Source organism: Lissotriton helveticus, chromosome 4_1, assembly GCF_964261635.1.
Source record: "Lissotriton helveticus chromosome 4_1, aLisHel1.1, whole genome shotgun sequence".
In the NCBI taxonomy this organism is placed as follows: domain Eukaryota; kingdom Metazoa; phylum Chordata; class Amphibia; order Caudata; family Salamandridae; genus Lissotriton; species Lissotriton helveticus.
The window spans coordinates 1,890,842,889-1,890,861,391 of record NC_136063.1 but is presented as its reverse complement, the minus strand read 5'-3'; the positions used below and the strand labels follow the sequence as shown (position 1 = coordinate 1,890,861,391).

The following is an 18,503-nucleotide window of genomic DNA, read 5'->3' as shown; positions in this document are numbered from 1 at the left end:
CGGAGCGTGGTTGTGCAGGCAGATATGCACCAGCCAGAAGAGTGCTGTGCCATTTATTCCTGCTTGTGCTCTTGGCAGGCATTACCATGCCGCACCCCTGCGAAAGCCCCGATCATCGCTTTGAATTAGGGCTCCACAGGTGTGACTGCTGCGGTGCTTTGGGGGGCCCGCTGTGAGTAGCAGAGCGCACTGTGCCTTTGCGGCCTGCTGTTGGGACTGCCACACTGGAGCGTGGGGTCATGGACATTGTTAGCGCAGCATCGACACTGGCCCTGCATCTGGAGGACAAGCTCTGTCATGACCTACTAAGTTCCCAAGGTCCATGCGCCGTGTGCGGCACAAGTCTAGGTTTTTTCTTTGAATTATGGGACTTGTAGTCTAGTTTATTCTATAACATTACTACAAGTCCCAGAATTCAAAGAAACAAAGCTGGACTTCCGTTGCACATCACTCATTGACCTAGGAAACTTGGCAGCTTAATATGTACCTGTCGTGGGAGTATGGCGGGCTCATGAGTGCAGAGCCCGTCTGACACTAGATGCTGCAGAGTGCATATGCAGACAGCAGTGAACAGCACAGATCTGGTGCTGCAGGGATCGATACTAATCACGAAGACCATCATGGGTGAGCGTAAATGCTGCAGCAAATCGGCTACAAATACCTGTCCTCCTATCGGCAGTACAGGTAGCAGACATTTTTTTATATTATGATGTGAATCAGGGCGGGGCAATAAGGTGACTACTATGCGGCTCCATTTTAAATCCGGGCAAACCTGTCTCTATCGTATGGGAAGTGTTTCTCACAGCAAGTGACGAACCGGCAACAAAGATAGCTAACGCCTGACCAAATGTGACGGAAGGCGGTTAAAAGTTATTTTAAACCACGCAACACAGACATTGATGGCAGGAAGAAGAGATAATCACTATCACAGACTTCTAGAAATGAAAGCCGTAATGTTCTTACTGGTTGGTAGGGGAAAGTGAGGCATCCTTGAGCGCCAAAACTACCTTACTTCGCATAATCCCTGGACGTGAGCATGCGCATTCCTGGCCAGGAATGCGCATGCGCTGGCTCCCGCGCATGCGCAGTTTGAAGAAGGCGCGATAGACCCGGAAGAGATGTCCCTGCTATAAGGTAAGTGTTTTAAATGTTATTTAATGCTTAAATCTTTTTACTATTACGGGCGGGAGGCGTGCGGGAGGCGGGCGGGCGGCCAACTTCCGTTCCGCCCCTGAGTGTGTGGAAATTTGCCCCATTTTTCCGCCTTCTTTGCGGAAGGTGGAAGGGTCAAATTTCCGCACATTCCGGGGACGGAATGGAAATGTCCGCCCACCCCTAATAATAAATAAGGCATAACAATTGCACAATAAATAAGGCACAGATCTACCATTCAGCATGCAGCTTGATTTTAATAGTAGTCTGTGTAAAGTCCAGTAGTATTCAAATTGTTTGTATTCACTAAATGTTCTGCATTGTAAATGAAGACAATGCGATTACAAATAAGTATGTGCTTAGTATTTTGTTAATATTCAAGAAGTACCACTTACATATCAGTAGTCTTCATGCACTATTCTTCCCAAAAAGAACACTATTAAATACTAAAATTGGCATAAAATAGTCTTCAAATGCTATAAAAAGACAGGTTAACCACTAAATGTAGTATTCAACTTCGCTAAGGGTACTACTGGAATAAGACCAATGGAGGCACCAATGGGTGAGGTGGACTGGCCTCAAGGTCCTGTGACCTCCGTGACAAAGTCACTGATTCTCTAGGGTGTGCTGCTTTGTAGGCCTGCCCACAAGACTGGAGGTGAACTTCAGTATGGATTGTGGTGGACAGGGCTTCAAGGTTAACCAACACTGGCCACCGGTAGGGTCACCTGCTGGTGCTAAGTGACCAGGGCTTCTAAGGTCTAGTGGGGCCTTCTAAGGTCTATCATGGGAATGTGCTCCCTCAGTAGTGGTCTGATGGACTAGGCATGAAGGCTGAACCAGGATCCCCAGTTCCAAATTCTGTAGCTCTGGCCATAGTGCCACATCCTACCCCCACCAAACACCCTTCTGCCCCACTGAGTGAAACTCGCACAGTCCCAGCAGACCTTACTAAAGAGGGAAAGGGTGGGGCTTCCTGCAGAGCAGCTGTACCCCTCCACTCTGTGGGGCTGTGCCCGGAAGGAGGCATGCACAGTGGGAGGTGGGCAACGTGTAAGCATTGTGCCCTCACATGAAGTGTGTGCCGTAATGCTGAAACGGTTGCAAACTGTGGACGTAACCCAGTTAATTTCATATCTTCACGTACCACTGAGTCACATATAGCTTGTCTGTCTGTTACAAGACAGCATAAGGCCGTTGCCGAGAGCACACCCACTAGGAAAGCATCAAATTACATTAAACGTTTCAAATGAGGTCACAATTCTGAAGGGGTGGTGGGCAGGTCGGCAGAATATAAAGGCACGCGTACCCCCACACACACACAGACGCGTGCACACACACACACACACACTCTCTCCCCCCCACCCGCCCACAAACGCCCCAACACTCCCATGCGAGGCTGATCTTGAATATACCACATTAGTTGTATTGGGGAGTCGCTAATACACACGCATTTATGACACCTCAATCTAATGATACGTGCTATACAGTACGTTGCAAATATTATTTTGAGCTATGAAGCCCTTGGTTGCCTTTGATGATACATTTTCACTTGGTGATCTTGCAAAAACAGGATGATCAGCGTCTATGCTATTGGGTACATATGAGTCCCTCACCCCAGTGTAGGCGTTAGAGAGGTACAACTGACTGGCCTGGTCTGTGCAAGTGATTGCAGGCACCCTCGACGTGACCCCAGTAAGGTCGCAGCCACAGAACTAGGAAACACTGGAGTAGATGACGATTTCGGGATGGTCACTGCTGGACAACAAATGTAGGTTGACTGTAAGATAATTAGGGTGTGTGGAAAAATAGAGCTTTGTAAAAGATACTCTTATTTTCTGCATTAATTATTATCTGATCATTGCATACACCAGACCCAGATTGCATTGCATTGCAGCTTACAGCCAGAGTCTATCCAGAACATTACCAAACCCACGAAAGAGAATAAATAATGAGTGAAGGAAAACCAGAGACTCCAGAGAAACACATTTGGATTAATAAGAAATAATGGTGTAAGGCAGCGGTTCGTAACCTTTTGACTTCTCTGGAACCCACCGAACCGACCCAGGCCTAAGCAATATCCATGCTGCCAACTGCCATGACATACACAAAAACACAGAAATAGATATAAATCAAACAGAAATTATTACCTACGTATTTCTGTCACGTCATCCTTTTGTGATCAGTGTCTATCACATGTTCATGCGGTTCACTCCCCGCATAAATTAGTGGCAATTAAAGCACCAGTATAAGTGAACTCGTACATTTAGGGCATATAATCACTGCATGTTCATTGATGCTGCATTCCTAGTGCTAGTTTCCTTTACACTGTCCTGCGAGAGGCAGAAGTAAATAGACCAATAGTGCATATGCACTACACACCGCTTATCACTATGTGCTCAGAAGAGAGGTATTAAACACTGGCCTATATTACAAAAATATGCAACCAAAGCAGCTCTGCCCAAGCCAAAATAGCAACTGAGTGCACACAATTTACTACAGGAATTATGTTATGTTATGTGATTTTGTAAAGGTCACAGCTGCCCCAGCAAAGGGGCGTCCCGGCGCTAATCCTGAGCAGAAAACAGAACTGAGGCCAGAAAAGAGACAAATAAAGATATTTATAAGTACCATTCAGATCACTTTAAGGCGGAATCCTACATTATCAGCCACCAATTACTGCATGTTCGCTGGGATCAGTGTCTTTCTCTTGTTCACCTACATTCACATCTCATTCATTGATAATATAATGCCAGGAGGGTGCTGAAGAAGAAACACATGCAGGAGAACACTGATCACGAGTTCATGTTCAGAGGAGATCCAGGACGTGAGCAGCCCAAGACATTTAAAACAAGCATTTGCAATAAAATGGGTCTCGCATTTACGCGAGTTTAAGCTATTGGCATTGTAAATGACAATGCCTTTTATTTATGTGTTAAAAACGAAAACAAAAATAAAAGGACTTGTCATTTGCAATGTCAATAGCTCAAACTCATGTAAATGCGAGACCTATTGCATTGCAAATGCTTGTCTTCTCTCCCAGCTGGCGTCCCTCAGTCTGCGTGACACCAAAGTATCCTCCTGGGTCCTTTCAAGTCAGCAGCGGTGCATAAGCGGCACCTTCCAGTCTGCCAGGACAATGAGGCTTCCGTCCTGCACCCCTCGAAATCGGGCCAATGATTCCTGATGTGACCATTGTATTGGTAGCGCAGTGGGGGCAAGCAGGCAGCATCCTCACAAAACGAGGTGTGAATCACGGGCTCACGGCAGCAGCAGGGCCTTCAGAGATAGCCGCTTTTTAGGTTTTGCCTAGCGAAAGCTGCGCTCTGCGCAGCTTTTTCGCGCAGGCGAAATCCTGTTGAGAACTGTAGGGTGCTTTGGGTCGGCCCTCGTCATTGATTGGCTGGCTCCGTAAACGGAGCCTTGCCATTGGACGAGGGGCCTGTCCGTCAATGCCGGACCAGACACGGGGGCGTTCCTGACATTCTTTGCCTTTTGCCGACGTCACGGGACGCCGGGAACGCCCCCGTGTCTGGTCCGGCATTGCCGGCACTTCTGCGTCTCTCCTAACCCCGTGACTGGCCGGCCGGCCAATCCTAGCGCGGCCGGCCGGAAGTGCCCGCCCCCCGCAGCCCGGGGAAGAAGGAGAGGAAGACGGCAAGCACTATGGCGGCGCCCGCGGGGAGACCGGAGAAGTGCCTCTCCAACCTGCCGCTCTGTCTGGGCTGCCCAGCCTGTCGCTGCTCGCCTCCCAGACCGATCGAGAAGTGCCGCCGTCGCAAGGTGCAGGTGAGTCGATTTATTTGTTTGTTTTTTTCCCTCCTCCCCTACCCTCCGAGCCCCTGCCCCAACCTGTCTTCCTCCTCGTGGCCGGGGCTATGTTTAGGGGCGCTAGGCCGCCCGCATGGCCGGGCTTTGTGTGCCGGTTACGGGATGCCTGGGAGATCCACGGAGGCTCTTGAGCCCCTGCGGGGGGATACAGGGGGTCCGCTTTGTGTCCCACCGCTGGCTGCAGTCTGCTCGAATGTTTTTATTGCTGCCCGCATTGCCCCTGCAGCTTTCTGCTGATGTGTTGGCTTTGTGTGCCGGTTACGGGATGCCTGGGAGATCCACGGAGGCTCTTGAGCCCCTGCGGGGGGATACAGGGGATCCGCTTTGTGTCCCACCGCTGGCTGCAGTCTGCTCGAATGTTTTTATTGCTGCCCGCATTGCCCCTGCAGCTTTCTGCTGATGTGTTTTACAGCTGGGAACCGGCGCTCGCTGGTCACATACCGAAGAGGGGGTCCGCTTTGTGTCCCACCGCTGGCTGGTGCAATAACACTAAATTGCTGAAAGCTCATTTGTACTGCTGACGCGGCCATCATTTTGTTTTCATGTAACCTCGGTGCCCGGTAATGGCCCATAAATAAAGCTTTGACATCCCAGGTGACGCATGCCTCGATTCCGGGTGGCTCCGTCTCCGCCGTGTGCCTTCATGTGGAATTTTCAAAGACGGGTCATCTTTGGGTGTAAGCCGACCTGCTCTCCTCTGTTGTGTTAAGGGGCACCTTGTGTGTGTGATTGTAGCTGCCGGGGCACTCTCTGTGCAGGAGGGAACTTCGAAAATCACCCTGCCTGGCTCCAGTCGAGCAGCCCTGTCCTTCAGCAGATAGAATGATTGCTTTCAGTGCTAATGACAGGTTGGTGTTGTTAACTGTATCGAGCCCGGGTAACATTCCGGCATTTTTAAATATTTATCGCGCTGCCTGTGCCTTGGTACTGCACAGAAACGTGCAATAACACTAAATTGCAGAACACAGCGATGTAATTGTTCTGTTCTCGCCGAGAACGAGAATTACTCTTCATTTTGCTGTGCCAAGGACTTTTTAAAGCGTTAACCTGATGACTTGTTACCGTTGCCATAGAATCAAAAGATGGATGTATTTTGAGAATGATCTGTAGACTGAGTAATCTCCAAGCAGCGATCACCCTCGAACAGGGAAGGACGACCATGCTTCCCAGTAAATTGGACCTTTACCACAGAGGTTAATAGAAAATAAATTACTTTCCCTGTTGGTGCAAACTTTATGTACGCGGTGAAATACATATTCATCACGGGGGAAGAGATGGCCTCCTACCATCCAGGTGAGAGGCAGGCAGGCTGTGGGAGCACAGTAAGGTCCTGTTTGTTGCAATAACATCTGTAGCACATTAGAACAGAACCTGATGTCTCGGAAGATCAGCAGACTCCTCACGAGAGAAGCACTAATACAGGCTGTCTTAGCCATGGTGATCTCTCATTTAGACTGTGCCAATTCTCTATACTTTGGCATACCACTGTATCTCACCAGAAGACTGCAGCTAGTACAGAACCAGGCTGCTAGGTTGATCTTTTGGCAACCCAGATCCCTCTGATGTGCCGTTCCAGTCTTTCTGTTCTACACTACAAAGTTTGGTTGGTCAGTTTCTTCCTTCCTCTCGTTTTTATCCTTTATTTCAGCATTGCGAAGATTTGGTTGACTTTGGGCGGCACATCTTTACTTTGTTTGTGGAAAAGAGCGATATTTATTAATTTGTTGACTGCTGTGCCCAGAGTCGATGACTTTTCTCACAGTGCATGTTGTACATTATTTTGAGAGAAAACATTGTTCATGAAGTTTTGGGATCCCACCCCTGCTCAGAGCGTTGTTTGTTGTCAGGTGTTCACAGCTTAGCAAATTTAGGAATTTAATTGGTCTCATGTCCTGATAGGGGTAATAATACTGGGGGTGTGCTACCGCGCTATCCAACCACCGTACGTCCTTTGTTCTGCAGTGAGGAGCAGTGAAGAATTTCGGGGTCCAGAACGTAATATAATGTTTCTACACTCCGTGTGCCCCTGTTGCCTGCTTGTGCTGTGTGGGTGTGTGTGGAGGGCTCTGTGTAGCTGTGTGTGTGGGAAGCTTTGTGTGGCTGTGTGTGTGGGGGGCTGTGTGGGTGTGTGTGGGGGGGCTCTGTATGGGTGTGTGTGTGGGGGGGCTCTGTGTGTGTTTGTGTGTGTCATTTGCGAGAGATAAAGCTAGTGGCATTGTAAATGGCAATGCCATTTATTTATGTTAAAAAAACATAAATAAATATAATGTCAAGAGCAATGCCAATAGCTCTAACTTTAACAAAGGCAAAACCATTGCATTGTAAATGCTTGTTGCACTATGCTACACTGATGGCCCTTTCAGTGTCACTTTTCAGGCCCCTAGACAGAGAGGAAGGGGAGGAGGTCGGGCGCACTACAGACGCCTTCCTCAATATGCACGTTGCACCACACAGGCAAAAAAATAAAGTTCCCAGTATGCTTTTTTTAGCAGCCTAGAGCAGACTCTCACAAACTTAACTGAAGCCCGAGCCGGTAACAGGACGTAACGTCGTGCAGCGCCTATGACGTCAGTCAGATTGTAATGCAGCGCCGTGACAGTGAGGGGCAGGTCAAAGTTTCATTGACACATAATTGTAGATCTAGTATCCAGAGTTAGCAGCTTCTACCTCAGCCCCCGCCAAGCCCAGTGCCATGAGCAGCGCGTATGCCACAGCGCCACTCCAACTAATAGTCAGTATAACTTAGGAGCGCTATCGGTTTGACAGCCGAGGCACTATGCCTAATTATGCGTGACAATGTATTTCAGTGCGGTGATGCGGACCACCACACTGAAATGCATTAGTCAGAACTAATTTTATACTGAATCGGGGGAATACAACTCTCTCTCTGTTTGGAAATGCCTTCTTGGTATTGTAGTCTTGTTCATACATGCAAACATTTAAAATAAAGAAGTATGAAATTTTGAAAAAAAGAATATGGAGAATGTATTTCTCCTATTAGCTTCTATTGAAGCAGACACATGCCGTGGATCATTTCTTTTTATAGGGTAATTAAATGTCCCCTATGATCAAGTAAGTAAGAGATATTGATTCCTCCTTGCCAGTTTTTCCTGCATATCATGTAGTTCCTTACCCATGTATAGGAGGTTTATTTGGGTAAACTCTGTTGTTTTTGTTATATAGTTGAAAACACTTTAAGTGTGAGGGTATTGTTGCGTGAATAATCTAGTTGTTTGTTAGATAATTTAAAAAAAAATTATTGCCACATGGCGTGGATTAGTTTCTTTTTATAGGGTCATTCCGTGCCCCTATGATCAAGTAAAAAAGAATTATTGATTTCTCCTTGCCAGTTTTTCCTGCATATCCTATTCTATTGAAGCAGAGGCAATTTCAGGTGGGAGACAGCTAAAATAAGTCATGTTTTTTCTTTAAAAGTTTGTGAGTCTCCCACCTAAGTTGGGTCTATTGGCATTTATGCTTGTTGTGCTTCCATTGAGCTTTTAGACCAACACACCTGAAATCAAAGATTTATAGACCAAGTTCAAGACCGAAATCTGTGCCCATAATTACATGAAGTGAGGTGGTAATTTGACCCCCGAACACCAGGGCATTCACTAAATTTACTGTGGTTTGCTGGGGCAAGAGGTGGAAAACTGGAGATTTCCCGCCAAATCCAGGATGCTTGATCACCTCACTGAAAAAGTGACAGCAGCATTCGTTGAGTTGCAAAATGGAATGCAATTCTATGTAATGAACCTAGGTTATATCTTCATGCATTATATCATTATGCAGAGCAGCTTTTGGGTTTGGGGAGGCTTGGTTTCGTGCAGACAAATTTCAGCGCTATATTGAAAGACACTGAGTTGACTTAGAGGTAAAGAGAACCATATGTAGAAAATAAACCGCTTTGAAATTGGGACGAGGATGTAGTCAATGCAAATTTCCAATAAACATTACTTGTAGTGTACAATATAAATATGAAGAGAATGTTACTTGCAAGTGTGCCGAATGTTGAGTCATGAAAGTGATACATAACTGGTTGGAACCAAATATGCCTCCGAACCGAGGCACTTATCATTCCAGTTACAGTTCTTGCAAAGGTTGTAAAGGCCAAGTAACAGAAAGCAAGATGCATATGAGGTTGGTGTAAAGGCAGACTATAAGAATACCTAGAAACTGAATAATTTGACTGTCTTTGCATAGTTGCATGGCCTCCAATCCCACTACCAAACTAGACGGACATTTTTTTTCACACAAACATTCTGGAATTCCTGCAAATGCTACAGTTACTACCCATAGCCATCAAAGCTTTGCATGTATGGATTATCTCATTAATGGGGTCATTCTCGCCCACCTTACTCGGCCACACTCCACTCTATGCCACATCACTGTAGGCCATAGTACTTCACTCTTGACCACTCCACTCAGCGACACTCTATTCCACTCTACAACACACGCCACGCTGACGCCTTCCTCCAGGATACTCTATGACACTCCACTCTACAGCACTTAACTCTTACTCTAAAACACTTTACACCACTGTATGCCCTACAACTCTGTGCTCATTCACTCCATGCCCCTCCAGTATCACAGTATACACCACTCCCCTCTCCAACACTCTATGCCACTTTACACCATTCAATGACACTCCATGCCACTTTAGCCCACTCTACACTATGCCACGTCACTGACACTCTACTCAAGTCTACGCTATGTCACTGTACACCACTCCACATCACAATACTTTACTCCACTCTTCAACACGATACTCTATGACCCTCAAGTCTAGGGCCCTCCACGAGGATGCATTACTCCACTCTATGCCGCTCTACTCCACGCCACTCTACTATACTCTATGCCACTACTCCACTCTATGCTACTATAGGCCGCTCCAGTCCATGTCTCTTTCTCTCGGTCTTTCTTTCTCTTTTTTCTCTTTCTCTTTCTTTCTCTCGCTTTCTCAATTTTTTCTTTCTCTTTTTCGTTTTCGCTCTGTCTCTTTGTCTTTCTCTCTTTCTCACTCTCTCTTTCTCTTTCGCTCTCCCTCTCTTCTCCCCCTCCCCGGTGTAGAACATGGCTCAAACCCAAGAGCTCTTGCATAGGTGAGACCTATTGGGGTTGCCAATGCTTGTCGGTCTTTCTCCTGTATTCCCCCTTGTGTGCTTTTCTTTGCCTGGATATAGAACCCCTAAAAACTGAACATATCATGGAGAATATACTATTAGTTTTTGAATGTGAAGCAGGCCCATTTCAGTGAGAGTAGGTAACAAGCATGGTGGTCCACACCAGACTGCTAATGTAAGCTCCACTTCTTGTGAGCAGTCGGTAACCGAATGGTGCTCTTTGCCCCCTTGAGCGCATATTTCACATGCGCTCTGTTACGTAGATAAAGTTGCCTTTGCATAGACAATTACAGCATGTAAACAGCTCAGTTAAATATATACTTCGCCATTTCGGCCTATCGTGGTATTACCTACTTGCACCAAAGCCCAACATTCAAAGTAGAGTAACATTTGCATCACGATTTGCACTGGTCAACCAGGGCTAATTGTAATTTTTAGATGGTGCAAATGCATTGAGGCGATCATCGGTCAGTGCTAATGTAATTTCGGGGAAAACCATTATAACGCAGCCAATACAATGCAAGTTCCATTACAATGAATGCTAATACAACACATGCCATTACAACTCTGACCGGCACCTTCCCTGAAGTAAGCACCCCGCTGTGTTAGAATAGTAAAATACGTTATAATGGTGCATGCGTTGAAAAAAGTCTTTTAAAAGCATGTGTTGTAAAAGTTTGCGTTGTAATGTCATACATCCGCAATTTCGTAATCATGTTTATGTAAACTTGCACTGCAGTCTAGGCAAAGTTCTTCCTTCTCTTGTTCTTAAACATAATTTGCTGTTCAGGAGGCACAGCAGGCTGCATTCATTGACACAAAAAAACAATTGACTTAAATAGAACATTTCATATACGAAGTCTTTACACCCATGTAAACATTTGTTTTTGTACTGTATGTCAACGTTTTCCTCATATGTCATCCATATATTTATGAAATTCTGATCCTGTTTTAGGTTTGGAAAGATGCCGCGACTCAAATCTTCTTTTCTCTGTCAGTGGCTTGGGGAGGTCTGGTAGCTCTGTCTTCCTACAATAAATTCAACAACAACTGCTATTCGGACGCCATATTTGTTTGTATTACCAACTGCCTTACAAGCGTCTTCGCCGGATTTGCAATTTTTGCCATCCTGGGACATATGGCTTTCAAGGCAGGAAAACCTGTCTCCAAGGTGGTTGACTCAGGTAGGTCTGAAAATGTGCAAAGGGTTGTGACATGGGCCCCACGTTATTAGTGATCGCTCAATACAAAATTCAAATCGATTGACAGTAGTGCCTGAATTTGATTGAGACTGGAAATACTTATGGCACTGCTGTCAGAATTAACCCTTTCAATTAACAGATTTGTGAAAGTGGCACTTCTACTACACATCTAAAGAGAACATACAGAGTTATTGAAAGACAATCACAGAAGCACTAACAAACCACTAACACTAAAACAAATTAACTTTCGAAAACATGATAACATAAGATCCGACTTCTGTCACAGCATTAAAAAGCAGTGACAGTTTTTTTAGGTTGAGCCTGAGCCAGTGCGCAAGCGCTGCTCTGGCGATCTGTTGTAGTTCAGTATGTAAGAGAAGCCCAGCACTCATGCCCATATTTTTGATTGGCTTGTGTCTTTGTCCTTCGTAAATGCTGGCTTCTGAAGTTGTAATTAGCTTGTTAGTCCCACCTTAATACAGCCATGTCGTCACTTGTAACCTCCCTGCCAGACGTTAAGTCAACTTGTAAACTGTTAAAACACCCTGAAAAACATTTGTGTCCACATCCGCAAGTTTTTGAGAGTTGATAATACTGAAGTAAATTCTTTTCCAACACTTGAGATGACTAGGATTTACCAGTCACTCGCTCCGTGAGTGAGTTCAGCATGTTCTATCCTGCAGCCTTTCAGTGTGGTAGTAAATGACTTCCACTCTGATCTTCTTCAAAAGTAGTTGGTGCACTCACATTATAGCGTAGTATTGTATGATGGCCAGAAATAGGAAGAACGGGCAGACAACCCTTTGTGCTGTGCCTATCCCACAAAACATTGCGGTCCACTTGTGGACCCCTCTAGGGCCAAATGAATCGGGTTGGCAAAGGCCCCACTTTATTCCTCACAGCAAAGAATCGCCTGCCATGTCTAGAGACCCGGCCCATGTTTGTCATTTTCAGAAAAGTGCTTCAGCCTGCACATGCATGTCGGACGATTATCGAGCATTCAATTCGATTTTCAGAAACAAACCCAAGATTTTTCTTCTGTTAGCTACCAGCAGAATTTTCTTCCGGAGTCAAGAAAATGGAAAATATATTTTGGAAATCCCCCCCGCCCTAAATAGAGCTGAGGTACAGTGATCTGTGACCACATAGCACATGGGCCACAGCTCAAAGATAGTGAAGGCAGCTTTGCCCCCCGCCCTCCCCACCTTGCAAGCCTAACAGTTTCCATAACTCTAAATGAGGTGGGGGTCAGGGAGCTTGGCAGAATGGTACCTCTGCTAAATTATAGTGGAGGTCTTGCTCTGCCAAACTCTAAATATTGCCCCTGCTGCCAGCTAGTCTGACGATGTGAGGCATAAGATATCCTCAGCCTGGGCATGTGTGCTCCAGCTGTCCTGTGTGTGAGTTGAAGTCAAAAATTGCACCTGCCAAAGTCCTCCAGATGGCGACACTTGCCTCTGTGTACAGCAGACAATTCCATGGATGAGTTGGCAGCCTTGCACAGTAGACACTGCTCTAGGTGTGCTTCTGGGTATCCCCAGCCTGACTCTCTAGATGGGCCACAGGCTCCTGGGTCCTCCCTTCTGGGGATGGTTAGCGGGACTGTGGGGTACTCTGGCGGACTTTGGAAATGCACCTTGTAGATTTGCCCCAGTTTGATCTACCGGTCTTACCTTGAAAGCTCTGGTGGATGCACATGCTCCGGAGGAATTATTACATTTTTTGTGGAAAGTCTTCTTGCTTACCTATTAGGACATCTTCTCCTAGTTACCTCTACTTGCCTGTAGCTTTTTATCTGGCAATTCTCACAGCGGTCAAGTACTACCAGCATTAGCTGGAGAGGCAGTTTTGGAAATCCATGAATTTCATAGTCTGCTGTAGGCATTGCTGTAGCAGTCCCAGCATGCAGATTGCATTCCATGCTGCTGACCTCTTTATTTCATGTCTGTCTCTTTTGTACCATTTTCTTCAAACGCTACAGTAGCTGGCACTCTTTGACGCTTGTTTTCATGTTGGTGGTTTAGGTTTTGCCCTGGCATTCATTGCTTATCCCGAAGCTCTCTCTCAGTTGCCGGTGGCTCCTTTGTGGTCTATTCTGTTCTTCTTCATGCTGCTGACCTTGGGTCTCGACTCTCAGTTTGCCTCCATAGGTAAGTAGTGTTGTTTTACCGCGCCGCTGGTCTCGTCCCTGTACAAACTTTACTACATTCCAGTGACCCAGTCCAACGTAAACTAAATCAGACTCTTTTCTCTGCAGAAACCATTATAACAACCATTCATGACGCCTTCCCATCAATGATGAAAACGATGCGCATCCCTGTTACCATTGGTGTCTGTTTAATGCTGTTCCTCCTTGGTCTCGTCTGTGTCACCCAGGTACAGAACCGTTCATGTTTGCTTTAAGAACAGCACCTTATTCCTTATTGGGCTTCTCTTTTTGTATTGAACCTAGCAAAAGATTCACGGTTGAAACAATGATGAACTTCCCTGCTAATTATTACTTCTATCAATATTACTAATTTTGATTATTTTTTTTAAAGTTTTTTTGTACTATCATTGGGGGTAATAGTGCAAATATTATTTTTAGCGTTTTGCTATTCTCCTTTTAGGGACCTCCAGTAATATTAAGACGTTTTCAAGCTAGGCATGTTCATATAACCGTATGTAATAGCTTCGATAACTAGAGATTATCAATGTGAAAATAATTTAGTAGAGCACCGTTTCTCTACTATGGGGGCTAGGCGGTGAAGCAGTTTTAATACAATGTGGTCTAGGTAGCAGATCTAGAGTATCTTTACTGTGGGGGTCAAGTTAGCACAGCAGAATTTCTTCACTTTGGGGTTTAGGTAGTAGTGTAACATTTCTTTACTATGGGGTTTGGGCAACAGAACTAGAGTATCATTACTGTGGGGGTCAAAGAAATAGAGCTGGAGTATCTTTACTATGGGATCTAGGTAATAGTGCATAGTTTCTTAACTATCAGATCTAGTTGGTAGAATTGGAGTATCTTTACAGTGGGAGTCTAGGTGGTAGGGCAGTTTGTTTTATATTGGGATCTAGGTATTAAAGCAGAGTTTCTCTACTATAGAGATCTAGGTGGTGGAGGAGGGTGTTTTTACAATAGGCTCTAGTTAACTGAGAAAAGTTCATTTCCCACGGATTCCAGGTGGTAGTGTAGAGTTTCTTTACTACAGGGCTAGGTAGATGATGGCAGTCTGCTTCAAACCGTGTTTATTCATAGCTCGTATGTGGAAATCCAGCTAAATAATTCTGCAGTTTCAGGATTTTTTATTAAAACAAAATCATCTTTGTTGAAGGTGTGGAAAGGTAGGAATATTGGCTAGGTGTCAGATATAACAGTATTATTTACTATTACAGCAAGTCAGAAGTACTTAGAATTAAACTTAATCCGGGGTTCTGCATCTGTTTACGGTTTGAGGATAGTCCAAGACAGCCCTAAAGACATAGACTAATATTTGAGAATTCCTTTACCAACAAAAGACGTTTTGCCTTTATTGTGAATACGTCAAATAATCCTGGCTACATAGTTTCGTAAAATGGCAGTGGTATAAAAGCGAGTGAGAATGTTTTATAGAGTCCTCAAAGTTCCTGCTGACCTACCACTACTGGCACAATGCACCTGGATAATACCTGCTAGGTTACTAATGCCCGTCTAGGCAGTTAATAATTGTTGATTGAACACTGCATGATTACGTTGTTTGTGATTTGGAACAGAATGTTCTGCACTAATCAAAATTTTGGCTCACCGTCATATGATCATATTTTAAAATGGTGGGCGTGGCTAGACGCGCAACAAGATGTCTGCCGTCTTTTGAACTCCGTCACTCTGCCAGTACGGACGCTCTTTTCTCATGCCATACTGGTGATATTTTATTACCCCTCAGCTCCGGTGAGCGGCAAAATAATTAAGCAACGTTGGAAAGTGTTTTTATTATCTTGCAACACCTTTTGAGGATGAAATTAGGAAAGGGGCTGTCTGAACATTTTCCCAAGATGGCGGCCGCCAATGGAATTCTCCTCAGGCTGTATAACTGCATTGATCACTAAAACACTTGTTTGCCATTTTTGAGGCTTCTGAAGGTACTGTACTCTACTATTCTCTTTTTGGGCGCTTCGTTGGATAAATAAACATTGACATGTGACAAATTGCTCTGTGAGGTGGCTATATGCTATTGAGTTCCGTGTCTCTGCCTGCTCTGTCGATTATTCTCCAGACATTACGAGGGATTTGTCACTGCCCTTCAGCACAGATAATCTGCTACAGTATGTTAAGGAGTGTTTTTCCCCCTTTGAGCCATCAAATCTAAACTTGCGACATACACGAGGTGTTGTGTTAAAGACATTCTCATTGCATCAGCAACTGCAATTGATACAATGAGTGGGGGAGTGGCATTGCACGTATTGAATTTCAGTATATTTGGATATGGCATCTGTGGGAGACAGTGGGGTTAAATTGTTGAGTTGGAATGTTAATGGTCTGGGGGACAAAATCAAACGTAGTGTTCTTCAGTGTCTTAAGCGCCATGCCCCTGACATCGTTCTGCTGCAAGAAACCCATCTAGTTGGAAATACCTGCAAAGCACTGCATAGAGGGAGTTAAGTTTTACTGGCTCATGCAGGTTTTACCACGGGTTCCCGGGGGGTTGGCATACTGATGAAAAAATCCTTTCCCCTTGTAGTGCAGGATACTTGGTCGGACGCTAGAGGACGATCTGTTGGAGTCTCGGGCACGTGGGAGGGCCACCCTGTCACCTTCCTCTCGATTTATGTACCTCCGGGCCTTCAGGCAACCAAGTTCAGGGAATTGGGAACTCTGCTGTTGGAGATCCCAAAGGCCCTCTTGGTGCTGGGAGGGGACTTGAATTCGGTGGTCTCTGGGGACCGGCACCGACACCCTCCTGGCCTGGTTGGATAAGAGAGTGGGCAAGCAGACTAGTGCCTGAACTTCAAGGACAAGAGGGTACTTCCCTGTCGGACCCGCAAGCTATTGCAGACTGTTTCACGGCCCACTACAAGACTGTTTAAACCTCGGCGGCCCCATACCCTGTAGAGGATTCCCGCCAGCTGGTTAACGACATAGCTCTACCCAAACTGTAGGTGGTCGAACACGACTTCATGAACAGTGACATGTCCAACGACGAAATAGAGGCAGCCATACGATCGCTCATCCGGGGTAAAGCCACTGGTCCTAACGGGCTACCTATTGAGTTCTACAAACTCCAACCAGACAAATTGGCCAGGTGTTTGCGGGCCATGTATGAGGACTCGAGGCAAGCGGGAATCTTGCCAATAGACCAACTTACTACCACAATAGTGACTATTCACAAAGACTAGAAGCCCAAGACCGAATGTGGTTCCTACCGACCGATATCCCTGTTGAACGCTGATCCCAAGATCTTGGTCAAGCTCCTTGCTACTCTCCTCTTGACGGCGATCGGGACCTTTGTCCACCTGGACCAATTCGGTTTCATACTGCACCTTAACACAGTGCTGAACCTACGCAGAGTTCATGGAGTTCTGGGCAGGGCGGCTACTATATTGGAACCTGCGATTATAGTTTCCATGGCCTTTGACATCATCTAATAGCCATACCTATGGGCTGGGATTTGGCCCCAAATACATACAGGGGGTGCAGTTACTGTATTCCCAACCTCTGACCCAAGTGGTGGTTAACAACAAGAAGTCGTCCGCCTTCGAGCTGGGTAGAGGGACCCGACTGGGCTGCCCCTTGTCCCCATTGCTGTTTGCCCTATTGTTGGAGCCGCTGGCAGCGTGGATACGTCAGGACCTGATGATCAGGGGTATGTGTTGGTCTTCAGACTGGCAAGACCGTATTTCTCTTTACGCGGACGACATCCTTCTGTACTTGTCCTCCCCATGGAGATCTTTGATAGTGGTCTTGGATATTTTCACGATCTTTGGCCGGTACTCCGGTAATTCCTTAAATGGGAGCAAATCCCTCCTGTTCGTGGTGGTGGGTGAGCCCCCGATTCCGCCCCATGGGTGCCCACTACAAACTTGTATCGAAGGGTTTACGTATCTGGGTATCTTCCTTTCTCTAGACTCCTCTCTTCGCTATTCCCTCAACCTCCTGCCCCGCTGCTTCAGCTGCACAAAGACATTGCCAGGCGGAAGTCGCTCCCCCTCTCCCTTCTAGGTAAGGCCGCCCTTTTTAAGATGTTCCTACCCCGATTCCTGTATGGCCTTCAGAATTCCATGGATCCGATACCCACGTCCTATTTCCGAGAGGCCCAGAGCCTCCAACGGGACCTACTGTGGAACGGTAAACCTCGCATCGCTCTCAGCAAACTTTCCCTAAACTGGTATGACGGAGGCATCCGTCTCCCAGACATACTATTGTATTATTGGGCGTCTCATCTGTCCTCTATCAACCATTGCACCTATGCCCAGCCTTGTGACCCGGGATATAACATGGATAGGTGTCTCCTTTCTTGGGGGACCTTTAGCAGAGCCCTTTATTCTGGACCCCTTAATTCTAGACCTCGCGCTACCCACTTATGGGTCCCACCAAACATACAGTACACGTCTGGCATGTAGCCACCAATCACCTAGGCTGGAGACAGAAGCTGACGCTTGCAACCCCGTTATGGGATTCTTAGCAATTGGGTGATCTGTGGAAGTGTAAGGGATTCGACAAATGGGATCTAATAGGTATTGCATGCACAAGGGATTTGTGGGACAAATCTGATATTAAGTCTTTTGCAGCGCTGCAGCAGCATTATAACCTGGCCAAATCAGAGCGCTTTCAATACACACAGGTTCGACAGGCACTTCACACGCATTTACAGCCCGGGTCCACACTGCCGGAATCATCCCCACTGGAAGATAGGGTGCTGGATGGTCATCTCCCTGACAGCACCGTTTCCCTGATATATAAAAACTTGTCAACAACATCTCTGATCCTCTCCAGGCTCTCCGAGAAAAGTGGACCAGAGAGGTCATAGAAATGGATGAATAGGAATGGTAGGGGGCAGTCTCCTCTCCCAGAGTCGTAGCAATACCAGCCTGTCTCCGTCTTGTCCAATTAAAACTTCTCCACCGTATTTATGTAACGGGGCCCCAACTGGTACGAATGGGGAGGTTAGAAGAGGGTGCCTGTAGGTGGGGCTGTGGCCAGCTGGGGACCTTTTTTCACATAGTTTGGGAATGTACA

The 18,503-nt window shown here is 46.1% G+C and overlaps 1 protein-coding gene across 5 annotated transcripts in view; it reads left to right on the top strand.

Annotated features, from left to right (window-relative positions):
* Positions 1-18,503, top strand: part of LOC144827736 (sodium- and chloride-dependent neutral and basic amino acid transporter B(0+)-like) — a 269,399-nt gene that overhangs the window by 175,530 nt on the left and 75,366 nt on the right. For all 5 annotated transcript variants that reach the window (XM_078685949.1, XM_078685946.1, XM_078685947.1 and 2 more), the window contains 3 exons: positions 11,062-11,290; positions 13,333-13,458; positions 13,566-13,684. In XM_078685949.1, the coding sequence (XP_078542075.1) occupies positions 11,062-11,290; positions 13,333-13,458; positions 13,566-13,684 (474 nt within the window). The remainder of the gene's footprint in view (positions 1-11,061; positions 11,291-13,332; positions 13,459-13,565; positions 13,685-18,503) is intronic.